At 49.4% G+C, this 17742-nt stretch overlaps 1 protein-coding gene across 1 annotated transcript; it reads left to right on the top strand.

The window, feature by feature from the left end:
• The first annotated feature begins 206 nt into the window (after positions 1-206).
• Positions 207-14888, top strand: B4GALT5 (beta-1,4-galactosyltransferase 5). The gene is made up of 9 exons (XM_026042076.1): positions 207-232; positions 3017-3151; positions 7159-7272; positions 8200-8324; positions 8931-9047; positions 9746-9933; positions 10222-10344; positions 10934-11035; positions 13762-14888. Coding segments are annotated over exons 1-9 (1053 nt in total). The 5' UTR covers positions 207-231; the 3' UTR covers positions 13910-14888.
• The last annotated feature ends 2854 nt before the right edge of the window (positions 14889-17742 follow it).

The following is a 17742-nucleotide window of genomic DNA, read 5'->3' as shown; positions in this document are numbered from 1 at the left end:
GGGTCTCAGCTGGACTCAGTGCTCCTGGTGCTGGGGATGCCGTTGCCGGCAGGAGCTGCCGTGGGCAGGAGCTCAAGGCAGCCAGCGCAGGCTGTTCTCCCAGCCTCTCCACAGGAGCCTGCTGCCCTCGCAGCCGTGCAGGCTGTGGAGCTAGCGCGGGAGCTGCCAGCCAACTCCATGCGCCCCGTGACCTGCGTCCCCGCTGTCCCGCACCTCCTCTTCCAACCCACAAGTATGTGCCAGCCCCATGGCTTATTCACCACTAAACCCTAAATAACTCATTTCCTCTAATGCTTTCCTTTTTAAAGGGACTCTCATTTCCCTAAATCTCGCCTTGCAGTCGGGGCTGACACGAGCCCTGTTCACGGACCGAGCACCTCCTGCGAGCACAGCAGGGTCTTGGGCTGTGCACGAGGCTTTATGTGCAGGGTCTGTAAGGTTGCTAATGTGCTGGTGCCTTAAAGTGTCCTTGGAGATTGTCCCTTGGGGCTTCTAGGGTGAAGTCCCCTTCTTTCTGCCCCACTGCAGGCCTTGCTGTGTGTGTCTATAGGCKCTGCAGGAGCATCTTGCCAAGAAACTGCATGAGGGCACGTGTTTATTCTGCAGTGGTCATGGAGCCATCCAATAATGACTCCTTGTTATGTAGGTAGCCCCAGAACAGGGCAGGTTAATGAAGTGAATTTAGGTAGAGCTTTGGCTCAAGCAACTCCTGCTTACTGCTGTGCTGCTGTAATAAATTACTCGGATAAAGCCTAACCGGGCTGGGAAAGCTGCTTCAGCTGAAAAATTTGGGGCAAATTAATCCTTGTGGATGACTCTGCATTTGCATTACACRCTCCTGTAACTGCTACTGCTGTCACTGCCACAAGATGAGTAGGAGAGGGGGGACTGGAAGWATGCATTTAACCTGGCATTTGAAGCAATTTAGTTGCCAAGCACTTTTTGTGCCTTGTTTCAATATTCTTGCACATTTCAACACCTTGAGCTGCTCAAGCTTTCTGTCATCGAGGAGACGTTGCCTCCAGCCYGCCTGCATGGAGCCCTGGCTCCAGGCTCTGGAATGACAAGCTGTAGGTGAAACAATGGAAGCAGTTATTAATCTTCAGCGTTATCTGGGCTTGAGGGTAGCAGTTTTAAATTGCTTGATGTTGGTGGCTTGTTCATCTGGACACGAACGCTGAAAGAGGACAGACACAAGGAAAATATTCTTGCATAGTGCGTTGAAAAATCTATTGGGGGATTCCTRAAGGCAGCTCAGAGACCTGCTCTGCATGGGCATGACTAATGACTCCCGAGCTCAGGTGCCCTTTCAAATATTTGCGTAAGGTGGCGAGGGGAAAAACTGTGATTGGGAAATACACCTCAGCAACCTTTCCAGAGATTGACTTGAATTCTGTCGTATAAAAGGAAATAAAACTTGAGTCTGTTTGTCAAGTAGGTAGTGCTTGTGCAACGACCTTGCTCTCTGATACTGGTACAATGTCCAGGATGCCCTATCTAATCTGGGCTTGTGATGACTTCAGCAGRGAGTTTTAGCTTCCTGGCACCAGCAGCCACCCATGTCAGGCTGTTACAGGCTTGTGATATGTCTGGTACAGAGAACCAGCTGGGGGGCAATTCCTTGGTTACTGCCCTCCCAGGCAGCGGATCTCCGTTGATCCCTTGTCTTGTCAGTCTTTTCAGCCTGCCTGGTGTCTTTCTTATAGTCTGCTTTGATTTTTGTATACTTATAGGATTAGCCTTCTAGATTTTCTTTCTTTCCATCTTTCCCAACTTGAAGACTTCATTATTAAGTGTAATATTTGAATCCAGTGAAAACAGAGGTACAGATGGGAGGTAAAACGGGGCTGGAGGCTCTGCTGTGGGGCCGCGGGTGAGCGTCTCGTGCGGCAGGGAGCTGCTGACGTCGCGAGGGTTGTGTCCRACCTTGTTTGCTTTGGGACTAGTCCTTGCGAGCACCACACGTCAGCTTAGCTGAAACCAGAGCAGGTRGAGTCAGAGCAGCAACATGAGGTAATGGGCAATGGAAAATGTGTGATAGTGAGAAAAACGGCCAGGGTCACTGGCCAGAAGGGCTGTCCCCTGAGAGGTGGCTTGAGCAAAGTGCTGCCTGGCTGGAACGGGCAGGGGTTTTGCTAGAAGCACGAGCAGGAGGGTATTATTTAAAGGCTGCCTTTGCCCTCTCTCTTCTCTTGCTGAACATACCTAATAGCTCTTGACTACCAAGGTGGCCGTGCAGGATACAGCACATAGGCTGTCACTGYGGTGTTGCTGGTTGGTGTTGGTTGGCACAAAGTACATGTTTTGTCAGTAACACCAGTGAATGAGACTATGAACAGGCAGAGCAGATGATCTGGGTGTTAGAGCACCTTAGRTTCAGTGTTGTGAAAACACGGTGTGACATTATCACCAGAAGAGAGTTTAAGCAGAGGAAGTGCCAGAAGCCTCAGGGCTGAGGTGTTTGGGTGTTGGGGGCAGCTTGAAAGGCAAAGCTGGGCAAGGCTGGCAGGCCCTCACTTCAAGCACTAGCCAAATAGTGACCTTTAAGGCGAGCTCAAAGATTGYGAAAATGAAATTGTTCTTATCTTAGATGATGCTTCCCTGTGGTCTGAGAAGGGATTTTCTCATCCGGTCGTGTGGTTGAGTTTCCTCATCTAATGATACCTTATAATTAGGCCTCGGTGCTTGCGCAGCAAGGGGTATTGCTGTTTAACCTCTCGTGCTGAATTACAGCCTGCACTGGTAGCAATAGCCATGTAGGTTCCTCTTGTTAATCGGACAAGTTTCAAATCACGGCTCATGCCTACACTGGAAAACYCGTGCACCTTTCCTAGCTTTTATCAGGTAACCTCAGCACACGTGACCCTCATTCCCTCGTGGGAATCCTCATGGTGGGAGGAAGCCAAAAGGAAGTCAAGTGCTGGGAAGGATTCCAGGAGACTCATATTTCTCTTTTGTATTTCTTCCCCCTAAGAATGGTTGCTCATGGAAATACTTCTTTTCTGTTTCCTTGCAGTGAACACCTACCTCTTCATGATGCAAGCCCAGGGCATCATGATCCGGGAGAACATGAGGACAATAGGAGCTCAGGTCTACGAGCAGGTGGTCCGCAGTGCCTATGCCAAGAGGAACAGCAGTGTGAATGACTCAGGTGTGCCTTTCATAATTGCCACTTTAATCAGTGTTTCCCTCTTCCCTGGAAACTTCATCTTGACCTGAACCACTCTCCATTAAAGAAATTTATCTATGTTTGTAAGTGTGGGCTGGGAACACTAATTGCTTTTTTTCTGCTTATTATTATTTATTCAAATCCTTTTAACTTGTGTAAAGGGTAGAAATCTTGAAAGGTCTCAAATGACTGGATATTGCGCTAAAAGTCTCTTTGCTTTTGAGGAATTGAGCCTATTAGCTCCATCTCTTATCTGGGGATAAAGACTTCGAAAAATAGTTGTGCAAGGGTCTAGCTTTGCATTTTAAAATACTTTCACACACTCATGCATGCAACTATTGCCTCATGTACACAAAAGAGCCTGTGCTCAAACTCTGCTCTCCCCTTGCAAGGCTGAACCAGAATGTCTTGGCTGGAGCTCTGCCATAAGCAATATATTGAACTCTGGAAGGAAGGGATGAGAGTAACAGGCTCTGACTCCTGACTATTTTCCATGATTCTGTGATGCTAGGAAAAGGTTTACTGGCATAGATGTGACATAAGTTTTGGTGTAAACAGGGTATGCGGAAGCAGAAATGTGCATGTTTGCATATAACAGCGCGAGGCATTTCCTTGCAACGGAGGGCAGGGCAGGCAGGTGTCGTGTTGAGACACTGTTTGCGTGTGTTTACATGTAACTAGTGAGTCAGGAGCACCATTAGGCTCTGGTGATGCTCGTGATTGTCAAATGAGCTCTGCACTTGAGCAGGAACCCAGGACAGGTTTCCTCAGTGAGGGCTGATAAAACTTCTACCTTTAAAATTTCTTCCTGCAGTAGAAGGACTGCAATATCCTTGCTGTTCAGTCTCCCCTCTGGAAAAGCATCCATTCCTGATGTACTGAGTAGGTGACGTGGCTGTTTTCCCGGTTTGGCTGCACTTTGAGTAGGAAAGGTGAAGAAAGGGTGAATTGCCAAACTTTGCAAGTAAGTTGCACCCTGCTTAGTCTTCTCTAGTGCTGAAGTCAGCCAGAGCTACCAGCTTTATCTGTTTTAAGGCTGGAAACATCAACCATAAGAGGCAAGAGGATGTAGCTAGTGAGGACTGAAGGGGAGGGAGGTCAGCTCCTCTCCTGCTGCTGCTCGAGGTGAGCAAAGCCCCGGTGTCCATTTGAGCCTTGTTGCCTGCTGCCCTCCTCAGAGCTGCTCCAAATCTTGCCTGGGTGCAGTGGACAGGGAAATAGTTACCACATTAKCAGCTCTAAAACCGTTACTACTGCTGCTGCTGAAATAAATGGCTTTGCTCATGCTTCGGATCCATTTCAGTTCTGCAAACCTGGATTTATACCCGCTTATGTCTGGAAAGCTTGGAGCAGTAAGGACAGTTTCAATGTGCGCAGCTCCTATGYGACATCCCTGTGTGACCTCCCTGGTGAGAGGGCCAAGGAGCATGATGCTGGTTATGACTTTGGGAAGGCGTCCCTGTTTTCTAGAGCTGCTTTGCTCAAAATGCAACCTTCTTGCTGCCTTCTGGAGGTGACAAATAAGGCAATATGCAGCTCCCAAACCACTTCTTGGCTCATCAGACCCACTTGTCAGCTGGGTCCCTTCTCCAGGCATGAGACAGCACCTGGGAGTCAGGATGCTGCTAAAGCTTCCTGAGCAGCAGCCTCTCCSAAGTGTCACGTTTGTCCCCCAGACACAGCCCAAATGGAGTGGCTCGTCACACAGCACTGCCCTGTGCATGGGGCTCCCTGGCCTTGATTCCTAGGCAATGACAAACGATGCCCAGCACTGACTGGCAGGGTGCCACTGAGTCTGCTGCAAGCACAGTGTGTTTCTACACTTTATTTTGTGCCCTTAGTTTATTTTTCTATAAACTGCTTTATTTTAATAACTTTAAAAGTGTTTGATAACGGATGCAATAAGCAATTTCCTATTCTCTGGGCGAAGAGGTGTCTCTTCTGTGCTTCAGCAAGTGAAAAAGGGCAGCACTTATGCATAAAGCACTTATGCATTGCTCTGTGTTGTCAGCTCATGATAGAGGGCCGAGCAATATCAAGAGCTGTATCCTAGTGATAGGAGTTTAATGGGAACTGGTTATTGGAATTTAGTCACAGCRGTAGCGAGCATCTAAAATAACAGCTATTGTATTTGGAAAGCCCTGCAATTCTGTTTGCAAGTCTGTCTTGGGTCTGGCTGAGATAGCTTGGGTGCTGCTCAGTCTAACAAATTAAAGGTGCTGCTGAGGTGATACCATRTGCCAGTAGAAGAGAGCAAGCAGAAATATCAGGCTGGGTAATGAGTTGTCTTTGCAGATCTAAATGAAAGATTTTTGACATTGCAGGTAAAGACAACCTTCCCTGCTTTCCTTTACAAAGTTTAAATTATTCCTTCTTCCCTGCYTTRAGATAGCTTTGAAGTATGAYTTTTTTTATTATTATTATTCTCTTTTGCTACACCCTTTATGCTATGAAGATCACAGTATGTTTATGCAATTACTGAAATGTGCATATCTTAAAGTAAATCAAATGTAGATCCTTAACTCTTAAGGTTAGTTCTTTTCACTACACTGTAGATTGCTCTCGGTATGAAATACGTGAGACTTCCTTTGTATTGATATCTTTTGAACCTAAGTACATACTTTAATTATTTGAACAGTTATAACTGCTGCGTTGAAAACAGGGCAGTTTTCAGGGTTTAGTAAAATAACTCCAGATGCTGCGTGCGTGCTCGCAGCGTGCCCTGTGCCAGCAGGTCACCTGCAGCCGCAGCTCAGCTGCTCAGACGGCTCTGGGGAGGGGGAAACACGAAACCTGCCTTGTCTATAGGTGCCCGAATAACAGCTGCTTTGTAGCGGGGTTGTGAGAACCCGGGATGGCTCTTGCTTCGGGTCAGTTAGTGACTGCTGTTCTGCTCACAGCTGCTAGTATTAAATGCTCTTTAAGGCTAAGGGGGCTGGGATGCATCTGGCGAGCTTGACCTCGTGGGTCAGGAGCATGAAGGAGCTGGTCTGTGTCAGGCTTCTGCTGTGCCATGGGACCGAGTGCTCGTGGCCCCAAAGAGCTGCTTTTGGGGCTCCTGTGGGAATGAGATGTGCTAAGGTCGAGGCTCCTGTCCCTGGTGCCCTGGGATCCCCAGGCAAACCCTCCAATAGGCTTTTGTTCCTCTCARAAAGCGGAGCTGCAGCACCATCCTCAGCAGTAGTTGATACACTGCTCCATCGGGCAGACTTTTCTAGTACCTCATCTGAAGGCCATGCCTGCCTGAAGAAGCCTCATGCAAAACTGGTGCATTTGTGTGGTGTCAAAAGCAGGAGCTTTGTAGTTACCCCAAAGCTTTCCTAAATGTCCGGAGGTGGAGTGTGTTGAAGGGTTTTTACTCATGAGGCAAAAGGAATTGAAAGGATGAGGGCTTTGAGGAAATAAGCTCTTGTGGGTGCCACTGACCTCCTGGACTGTGGTAATGCCATGTGGTGCCAACCAAGTGAATGGCCGTGTGATGTAATGGATGGTATTTTTAAAAGGCTCTGCTCCCAGCAATGCTAGCACATGTGCTTAGGGACTGTTCTCCTGCAAGGCCAGCTTAGAGAGGAGCCACTGAGGAGCACTTCCCCTTTCGTCTCTCCTGCAGCCTTTCAGGGACAAAGTGTAAAATAACTTTATAACTTCCCAAGGACCATGTGATCTGTTTGCACTGCCTGGAGGTGAAGATCCGAGTCCCTCTTGGACGAGGAACGAGGCTGGTTCTGCGGTGGGGCCCGGCTGGTGCCCACAGGGTTTCCCCTGACGTCCCATGGTCTTTTGAGGGTGCAGGGGGGAAGCCCAGTCGGGTGGTGGCAGAGATGAGGAGATGAGGACTTGCTCAACGTGGGGATGCCCGGGTGGCTTTGGGGACAGGTGAAGGGCTGTGTGGGCAGTGACGTGGGGACCTGGCTGAAGAGACCAAAGACCTGCACTTTAAGTAGATTTTTTTCTCTCTTTTTTTTTTTCCTATTTTTTCCCCACCCTAGATTATCCTCTTGATTTGAATCACAACGAAACCTTTCTGCAAGCCACAACTTTTCTTCCTGAAGATTTTACCTACTTCCCAAACCATACCTGTCCCGAGAGACTCCCTTCTATGAGTGAGTAGCTCTGTGCCCCATCTCTGACGTTGCAGCCCTCGTCCTGGCTCGTGTCCAGCCCCTGTCCCAGCTGGGGCCCCTTCAGTGCCCACACAGTTTGTGCATGCCRGGTTTTGGGAGGCCGGCACCCGAGCCTGGAGCATCCCCTGTGAGGGGCCCGGAATTTCTACTGTAGCTGCAGCCCCGGCACCCCCTTTACCTGCTCCTGCATGTTTCTGGGCTTTGTGTTTTGGCATCCTTCCCCTCCTGCTGAGTTATGTTTCACCTTTTTCCCTTTAGCACCTGTCTGAGGGCGGGAGCAGGGCAATGAATGGACGGGCTGTTCTGCAGCCGTGCTTTTCCTCTGGGAAATCATTGTTTACCRGATCGCCCAAGTTAATCGCTGCTGTGTCTGAGGCACTTCTCCTTTCTGGGGCAGGAGCCCGTCRCTCGGCAGATACGAACAAAGGAGGRATTGTGCCCMGTGGGTTGGTGGAAAGGCCTGGCCAGCCCCTTCCCATCGCCAGTGCTGGGCTGGCGGGCGGTAGAGCGGTTGCTCCGCTGTCCCTCGGGCTGGCTGGGCCGGCCCCAGCCCCGGTGCTGTAGGSCAGGAGGTACCGCTGAGCCCCCCGAGCAAAGCTGGGCCTGGGTTCCCCTCGGCTGCGGCAGGTCCGGAGAGGTGCTGGGTTTGCAGTGCGGAGAGCCTGGTGCAGCAAGGAGCACCAAGGCTTGGGCAGAGCCGAGCYGCGGAGCGGGGAGGCTGAGCCCTGCCAGTGGGATTCCCTGTCATCTTTGGCGTCTGGAAAAGACCAGCCTGTGTTTGGCCCTAGCACTTGATGCAAGCAGGAGTGAAGTTGGGCAGAGCTCCAAGTGGGGAAGGAGCCAAGCGGCACCTCTGCGTGTTCGGATGGGAACTCTCACCTCTGCCTCTTTCCACTGCCTCCGCAGAGGGCCCCATTGATGTAAATATGAGCGAAATCACGATGGAAGATATCCACCAGTTCTTCTCAAAAGACCCCTCTATCAAGCTGGGAGGCCATTGGAAGCCGAGCGACTGCGTGCCGCGCTGGAAGGTGAGGGGGGGATTTGGGAAGGCCACGCCGGTGCCACTGCTGGGTGCAGCAGGAGGGTCCTGGCTGGCGGCGGGGAGGTGTTAGTGGGGAGCTCCAGCATTTCCAGCCTCGAAGAGCTGCAGCTCCAGGCAAATGGGCACAGAGCTCCCTGCAGCACAGTGCTGTGGAGCCTGGAGCAGCAGAGCGCTGGGACGGAGGCTGCGGTGGTGACGCCCGAGTCACTGTGCCCCTCTGCAAGGACTGCTGAGGAGGCTGCCAGCCGCGAGCATCCAGCTCGCCCTGCTCTCTGCTCTGGGGACATCTCKCCCAGAGAGGGAGGTGGCATCACTGGGGATTCCTGTCTGGAGGGTGGAGGCCTCTGGGCAGTTTGGTGCCAGGACCTGGCCTTGCTCTTGCTCTTGGCTTGGTTGGTAGAAGACCTCAGAATGGAGGCTCTTAGGCTCTATTCCTGAAGGCCAGGAATAGATTTAATCTCTCAGGAGCAACTGTTTCCCAAAAGGCAAATACCGAAATTTCCAATCAGCAGTGATGGGGAGGTTGGGGGTCTCTGCGGGCTGCCAGGAGCGCTCTGCCYTGGTGTGGTGACAGGAATCCTTTCCCGTCCAGGTGGCCATCCTGATTCCATTCCGCAACCGCTACGAGCACCTTCCCGTCCTGTTCAGACACCTGATTCCAATGCTGCAGCGGCAACGCTTACAGTTCGCCTTTTACGTTGTTGAGCAGGTAGGTCGGCCCGCGCGGGGTGGGGGCTTCCCAGCTGGTTTGTTGGGGATTGACCTGGAGYATATGACACGCACGGCGATAGAAACGCGAGCCCGAGCGCCGGCTCGTCGTGCCGTACCTGCGAGCTCGCGGGGCCGCAGGGTTAGAAGGTTTGCCTATGATTGCTTCTGAGCTCATGTTGCGAAGCTGAAATCATGCCACGCGGTACCAAAGTGGTGCAGCTGGGAAGTTAGAGACTGACTTTCATCTGAAAAATAAAGATCTAGATTTTTTTAAACTCTGTTTGGGAGGAGACATTGGAAATTTTTTGTCCCTCTTAACATGCCACCAAAATTATTTCTCCACCAAAATTAGCCTTTTGGACAGCAACAGGTAAAGAGCTAGAGTAAACTGGGGTTTTGTGTGTAGTTTGTTTGGTTTTTGAGGGGAGTATCACAGTAATAAGAGTAATAACAATTCAACATCCATTTATTTGTTTGTTTATTTGCAATTATACACTGGATAGAATATTCTAAGTCTTATTTAAGTCTTGATACAGAGGAACTGGTGATRTTGACCCAATATCACCACTTCTGTKGAGCAGTGGAATTAGGGTCAATGGCACTTTGGATTCTCATTCTTATTTAGAAGTCTTATTTAGATACGAGCAGGCGAGCTCGTATCRGGCTTCCCTTGAGAAGAAACTCTGTCTCTCCTAGGCTGGTAACCAGCCCTTTAACCGTGCCATGCTCTTCAACGTTGGCTTTCGGGAAGCAATGAAGGACCTGGACTGGGATTGTCTCATCTTTCACGATGTGGACCACATACCAGAGAACGACCGTAACTATTATGGATGTGGACAGATGCCAAGACACTTTGCAGCCAAGCTGGATAAGTACATGTATCTGTAAGCACCAGTGTTCCTCCGTGCYATAGGAAGAGATAAGAAGCCAATGTTAGATATATATTTTCTTAAAGGGACAGAAAATCAATTCTGGGTTCTTTCCCAAGCTTTGTACAAAATAAATGTAAAAAGAGAAATACAAGAAAACATTTTTGTAGCTCATGGGTTTTGCTCGTTGCAACTGGGGGAAGGGCAGCTCTGGAAAACTTGGAGCTGGCAGTYGGATGAGCCCGGACCGGCTGCGGCGGCCGTTTCCCTGCGCCCTCCACTAACCCCTTGTCTCCCGTGCAGGCTCCCGTACAATGAGTTCTTTGGAGGAGTGAGTGGCCTGACTGTGGAGCAGTTCCAGAAAATCAATGGCTTCCCCAACGCCTTCTGGGGCTGGGGCGGAGAGGATGATGACCTTTGGAACAGGTAGCGCCGCGGCTCGCGCCGTGTCCCCAGCGGGGTGACGGGCAGAGCTCCCATGGGTGGCTGGCCATTCACCTGCCGAGTCTTTCTGGTCCATTAGATTGACTTTACATTTGACGTTATATGGGGAAGGCTGGATATGCTATGGAGAGAATTATTTTCATCTCTTGCAGCCCCTGCTGGCCTGGGCTGCACCCTGTGTGCTGGCCTGTTTAAGTGATTTGGTGGGAAATGCACTTGAGTGGGTGGCATTCCAGCCTGCTCAGGCAATAGATTGGATGCTGACAGGGAAGCACTGCTTGTGAAATTACTGGCCCCGTGTGYGATATCCCATGATGGTGATGTCAAAGTAATCCCTGCGTGAACTCTTGAAACCTTGAGGTGCTGAGCGCGGCGTAACTCGCCTGGAGCTTAGACTGGTGTGGGGGGATTTGCACAGTTTATCTGCTTGGTGGAAAGACAAAGCTACGGTTACTGGAGGAACTGTAAGAGCACTAATTGCGCAGCCTTGGCAAGCACTGAAGGCAGAGCAAATGCAACAGTTATTTTTTTCCCCGCCCTTTTCTTTTTGTCTCTCCCTTTTCTGATACAGAGTGCAGTAYGCAGGCTATTCGGTGACTCGACCAGAAGGAGACACGGGGAAATACAAATCGATTCCCCACCATCATCGGGGAGAAGTGCAGTTCCTAGGAAGGCAAGTGAAACTTTAAAGGGCTTTGGGATTCTTTCCAAAAAAAAAAAAGTCTGAACCATGTACAAGGTTTTCTGCAGCTGCCTGGGCACAATTACAGCCTTAACTTGTGCTCTGAGGGAACTGCAGGAGGATAAGGGAGGCAGGAGGCCTAGATTCCTCTGGCACATTTAGTGCCCTCCATCCCTAGACAAGGGGTCCTTCCTTTGTGTTGCAGCTTCTTGAACATCGTCCAAGAGCCCGGGTTGTCAGCCGTGCAGCATGGCTTAACAGGCTTGGGACATCGCCTGTGTCTGGAGAGAGTTGGTTCTAAAGGAGTAGCTAATCCTGGGTATATCAAAGCACCTTCTGTGTGGAGTGTTTGTGGGTTTTTGTTTTTATTTATTTATTTCTAGAAGATTCTGATTCAGATGTTGTTTCAGGAAGTCTTGCTTGGCTTGCAGGAGGCAGATAGCAGAGCACTCTCCTGGTGTAGCGTTGCTAAAGCATCAGGTGTCTCTGGAAGTACTAACAGAGTCAAATAGAAACACTGAGTTTGCATTACAAGTTCTGCTGCTGCTGCAGAAGCAACTTCTCCCTGCTCCATCGCTCTCCAGCAGTGGGAAGTAGCCTGTGTGTTGAGTTGGAGGGTGCTGCTCACGCTGTTTTCGTCCCGTAAGGGAATATGTGATGGGGAGCTGGTGTGCAGCCCCTGGCACAGAGAGTGCTGAGATRGAGCAACTCTGGTCGTGATGCTGCCCTACGTGCCAGTTCTGTTGCTGCTGCCTCTTCACCCCAAGCTGGGGTCAATATGCAGAGTCCAGAACTTGTCTTAAGTCCAGAACTTGCCCTCTTATGAGACGAGGGAGATCTGAGAGGAGGAATAACTGTCCCTGTACATAGGAGCTCAAACACTGGGCAAACTCTTTGCCTTTTATTCCCTCAGAAAGTTAAATTCTCCCTGGTGCTTTCCAGGAGGGCTCCGATTCTCYCATCCATGAGCCAGAACTGTTTCTGAGAGTTAAATGGTTCAGTGAATGGCTGAATGCAGTGAAGGGCCCTGGTGGAATTTGAGTCTTCCAAAAACTGCAACAAAAATAACAGAAATATCTTTTTGTCTTTAATTTTTTTCCCATTTATTTATTTATTTTGTTGTTGTTTAAACAACTGCAGGAATTAGCAGTGGTAGATCACGAGCTGCTGCATAGTGCAAGCTTTGTTCTGAACAGGGGCTCCTGTCTGCTGCTGGCAGGAGAAGGGGCAGCAAGGAGGGCCTGTTTGCAAAGCCTCTTTGAACTAGCTGCGAATTCAGAGGAGAAATGAACTTTTGTGCTGATCTTCAGTCTTTTCTGATAGTGAATTACTTCTTTGGGGAGTTTCCTTTTAAGGTTATACGCACGCATTGGCTCTAATTTTCATTCCTGTGTTGGACAGTACAGCTGGCAAGAGGTAGTTCTTGTTTCACTCTTGCAAAGATCAGGGAAGTCTCTCTTTTTTTTTTTTTTTTAATAAAAGCCACATTCAGTCAAATCCCTGAAAGCCTGAACTGCAGCGGGATGAGTCCTCGTGCTGGGATGTTGCCAGCCCTGGGCAGTGGGAGCCGAGGGCTCCCTAGTCTGTCGCTCCTCGCGCTCGCAGGGAGGAAGGAGACAGCATCTCTTCAACCACCACGAAGCCCCTTGAACTGACGCTTCCCAGCTCCCTCCTGGCTGCAGCCATGAGCCGTGTTTAGGGAGCAGCTTAGCTCTGGATCCGCTGGTCCGGGGCGAGATCTGCRACGCAGAGCAGCAAAGCGTGGGGCTGAGCTTAACACCCTTGCTCCGGCTGCTCGCTCCGCTGCCGAGGGCAGTCTTGCTGCAGGCCCAGCCAGCCCCGCTGCTGCCTGGGCGYGTTGCAGGGTGGTTTTTCCCTCTGTCCAGCTCGCAGCGCTGCAGCCGCTTTGTTCCCAGCTCTCCGCAGCCCAGCAGCACTGCAGCTCTCCCCGGCAGCCGGAGAACCCGGCCCCACATCCCACAAAGCACTTTCCATCTTCACTGGAAAGAAGTGACTTCTTTGAAGCTAGCATTGCTCCTTCCTTATTCTGCCCAACCCCACATCTTCCTCTTCCTCGTGCCCTGTGAATTCCTGGTGTTCTTGCCGTCTCCCAGCCCCTCGGGGTCCCAGTCCCTGCTTCCCAGTGCTCAGCGTGGCTGCACTGCACTACAGCTCGTCTGCAGTCCTGGCTTGCCCAGGGGCTCCTGCCTTGTTTCCCCCTCCCGCCTCAGGTCTTGTGTCTAGTTGTGCTGTGCCCAAACTTGATCGAGGCCCTTCTTGTGCTTCAGCAGCAGTTTCCTTCCCCAAAATAAGATTGTTCTAGTTTTACTTCCTCATCGCCCCTCACTTGCAGACAGTCCCTGCTTGGGGGGGCCACCCAGTTTCCTCAGAAATGTCCACATCACCTTTTGGCTTCCGCTCTTCTCTGAGAGGCTCGCTGGCTGGGGAGCACTCCTGGCTTTGGGGAGGCAGATGTTGAATGACTTTCTTCCCTGTCACTTCACGGGCTCCAACTTTCTAAAGCATTTGGGGTGTTTACATGGAGGAGCAGGTAAAAGATGACAGGCAGCTTTAACAAGGGCCCAGACATTTTGGTTTGTGGCTTTGGATAGGGGTCAACTCTTGTAGGCGTGTTTCTGCATCTGTCAGCCAGACTGTGTGCAGCTCCGTGCAGTGCAGGGAAGTGAATCCAATGGTCTCTTGCTCTCTCCAAACAGGTACGCCTTGCTGAGGAAGTCGAAAGAAAGGCAAGCCCTGGACGGCCTCAATAACTTGAACTACTTTCCAAACGTCACGTATGACGCATTGTATAAGAACATCACTGTTAACCTGACACCAGAGCTGGCTCTGGTGAGCGAATATTAAGAGGAGAAAATAACTTTGCTCTGCCCTTCACCAAGAAAGCGCCGCTTTAGACTTTCTTTTCTAAGGGTTATCAAGGACAAGAAATACTTTGGCTAATGAAGGATCACAGTATTTTGGAGAATAAGGCTGAAAGCGCACGCACAAATTGTCCTTGCTGTACCAATCCAACCCGATACTCGTGCAGCGAGCTCAGCAGTCTCTTTCCTTTCCCGCCACTCGCTTTCCGGGTTTCAGGACAACGATTTGAACTGCTGCTCTCGTCTCACATTCCACCTCCAGCATCTCCAGCGCCGGGGCCCGACGCRGACCCGCGTCCCTCCCTGCGAGCCGGCTCGGCCCAGTGACTCTGGCTTCCCGACTGGCACGGTCGGAAGCAACTGCCCCAGCTGGGAGATCAAACAAGACTTCTGATACCGTTCTATGTTTGTGCGGTTTTTTAAATGACCTGCTTGAAGTATATACAACAGAATCGCTTCTTAAAGAAGTGTAAGTGTAAATATGCTGTGTAAATTGCCCCTTTTTATTTTCTTCTATGGTTCAGATCCAAGCTAGAGGTTTACATAAGGTCACTTATTTTAGTCCTGGATTCTGTAAGCACTTGTGTGTGCATCACTGTACTTGTGCAAGTTGTTCCCTTTTCAGCCAGTGAGACTGCTTGCATGATTTAAGCTATGCATATGCATAAATGTTCGTGGAACAGGGCCCTAAACTTTAAAATGTAGCAGTGGATAAATGCAGCYATGTCATCACTCATTGCAGAAATCACGCGGGTGGTGCTTACCAGGGAGAGGGAGGAAATGGGAATATTTAGGGGGAGAGGGAATCCCATTTCTGTCACTTCTGATGCATAACACACAAATTAGCCTGAAAGCCATAGGGGATGGAATCCGTTGCCTGTTGCTGTGGATGCCCCTTGGATGGCAAGCTCAATCTTGGCAGGGTGGTCAAGTTCCCAGACATCAACCCCCTGGGCACCTGTGGAGGCCGGGAGGCCTCGGCCTCCGCTCACAGACCCTCGGGGGGCTTCTCCCGCCCTCGGGATGGGGCAGCTGGCTGCACTTCACAGCACCCGCCCCCCGTGAACAAGTCTGCAGCGATTCCTCTACGGTAACATTATGGTTTGGGGTTTTGTTTTATGGAATAGTATTTTGTATTTATTGTGTAAATTTAACAGTACACTGAACTAATGTAAGTTAGAGCTAGGTAGGACACTTGGCTATCAGCCTTAACCACCTGAAAGCACTTGCACAAGTGCAGCGAGTGGGGTAGTTTGTCTGCAGATTAGGAATAGTGAGAAAAATGAAGGACTTATAGGTGAAGTTCATGAAAACGTGAGTACCAAGAACTCAGGGTCTTGGTTCAACATCCCATCATCTAAATTTGAAAWTTTCCCTCCCATTTTTCCCTTCCTCTTCCTCCTTTACAACTAATTTGGGATTTTGAGGTTGTACCTTTACAAAGTTCCCCTCCTCCATCTTTCTTTGAAAGTCAGCCCATGAGTTACACAGCATGTACACAGTCATTTTTACTGGACCTCTCTGATTTAAAAATAATACTTTGGGGGGTTATGTTTTAATTATGTATTTATGTATAACAATTGTGAGTATTTGACCTCAGAAGTACTTTAACTTTTTTTTTTTATTGCATTGTTTGCCTTCAGTTTCCTTAACTTTTCATGGTTTACATTGGTTTTCTTGGTTCCGTGGACGTATGATCCCCATACACATCTGTTGTGGGTGTGACTGCCCAGGGCATTCCTAAAACGTATCAAGAAAATGTTAGTTTAGAAAACATGGAGTTCTTGTTGTGTCGATCTTATCAGGCAGTATGAGAGGACAGTGAGGCTGCCCTTGAAAAGCGCTGATAAGCCTGTAGCTTAGGTTTAAAGTCTTTGAATTTACATGTGCTTTAAAATTGCTTCCTGAGGGAATTCAACATGGTTATTCATAGGCAGAGGTGAGGATTTGCTTTTTATGGYGCATATAGCAATAAAGACTTTTGCTTCTGAATCTAGATCTCGGATTCACGTGGACCCTTTTCAAATGCTAAACCCTCGTTGCCCTGCCCCTCACTTCTTTAATCTTGAGACGTTGCTAGAAACCTGTCTTTGTTTAATGGTGCTTCAAACAAGGAATGTATTTCAACTAGTCCAAGTTCACTACCGCAGGAATCATGCATGTGTGTGTGGGTAGGTGTTAAACTACTTTAGTTTGAATCCTCAGCCTTTGTGTACCTGACATCCGCTGCACCTTGTGTTGAACAAAGAAAGACAATTACCTCTGCTCAGAAATGCACTCGTTTAAGGTTGGCACAAAAGGGTCCATTTCGCCCCAAAACAACATCACTGTTCATAGTTCCTTTGTTCTAATCACGTTGGATTTTTTTTTCCCTTTTTAAAATGTGGAATATCTTAAAAATGTGCACTGTTAAAGTTATTAGCTATGTCAAATACTGTATAGTAAATGTATCTGTTTAAAAACATACTGTCAAGCGCATGTGCTATTATGGTGTAAAAATTCTCGTATTAAAGAACTTGTACATATTCTGGCAGCTGAGATTCAACAAGGCCACTTGTTCGCCCCTTCCATGTCACCACCGTCTGTAGCCCTGCAGGAGGCAGGTTCTGTTCAATGCTGATTTTTTTTCTTTTCTTTAATTAAATGAGCCATGTGGGTTTTATTTACAAAACTATTTATTTACAGCTCATTATTTGTAAAGCTCCACTTCTCTAAGGGAGGTACCATCTGAGCAACACACTGTTAGTCACTAGTGGCTTTAAACTATAAAGTATCTTTCCATCATCATGGCTTTTGAGCTTACTGTTATGTTTTTAAGAGGTGCCAGGGGGACATTTTTGCACTGAAGACTAGTGTTTTAAAACACGGACACACACACTTTTCGGCAAAGCAATCCGTTGTGTCATTACATTTATTTACCCATGTGTTTGTACATTTTTGTATTTGTTAATTTATGAATGATTTTTTCAGTAAAAATACATATTCAAGAACAACGCTTGCACTGGTTWCTTCTTTACAAGAACTCGGTGGTCCCTTAGAGGGAAGGGGGAGCGGCTGCTGTTGGTGCTGGAGCAGGTGACTTGGAGCAGGAGCTGCAGTTGAGGGCTGTGTGTGGTTTGGAGCAGCAGAAATAGGTCRGTACCCACTGGCTCACCTGCCTTTGGGCTGTGCAGCACTGGGAGGAGCTGGTGGGCAGCGTGATTTTTGTCACGTCAGGAAGACGAGTTTCCTGCAGCAGCTCTGAAATGTCTTCCTCCTGCTCCATCATGGGCAAGTGGTGTTTGGRTAAATAGCTGGCAGCTTCTGTTGGTCCAGGCATCACTTTTATTTAGCTCTGCCTCTTCTGGGATGCTTCCTCCCCTTCTCAGCACTTGCTTCTCAGGTCTACAATGGCCATTGGGGACACCCTGGATGAGGAGGAGCACGGAACAGAGCGACGATGACCCCCTTGCACCAAACCTTGGCTGGCTCGTGGAGCGCACCGGCCAGAAATACTGCTGGGGAAAATCCACTGGTGCTTGGATAGGAAAAACAAGTATTGCAGGGAAAGCTTCCAGCCCACAGCCCTAGCGCTGCTTGATACGTGAGGCCACCAGCATCTTCCTTGCCATGACAGCAGCAGGGCAGCTGAGCGCTCTGTGCCTGGCCAAAACACCAGCTGGGGCCATGGAGAAGTTCCCCTGGAGAAATCCTGGCTACCAGCACACTGCAGGGCTCATCAGGCCCCATAAACGTATGTTTTATGGTGCTTTCTGCTGCAGTTGGCAGAGCTCAGCGGAAGGAAGGAGGATCGCTTTCCTGGGCTGCAATAACCCG

Source organism: Nothoprocta perdicaria, unplaced genomic scaffold, assembly GCF_003342845.1.
Source record: "Nothoprocta perdicaria isolate Ctin4 unplaced genomic scaffold, notPer1 scaffold_3, whole genome shotgun sequence".
Classification (NCBI taxonomy): domain Eukaryota; kingdom Metazoa; phylum Chordata; class Aves; order Tinamiformes; family Tinamidae; genus Nothoprocta; species Nothoprocta perdicaria.
This window is presented reverse-complemented; position numbering and strand designations above follow the sequence as displayed.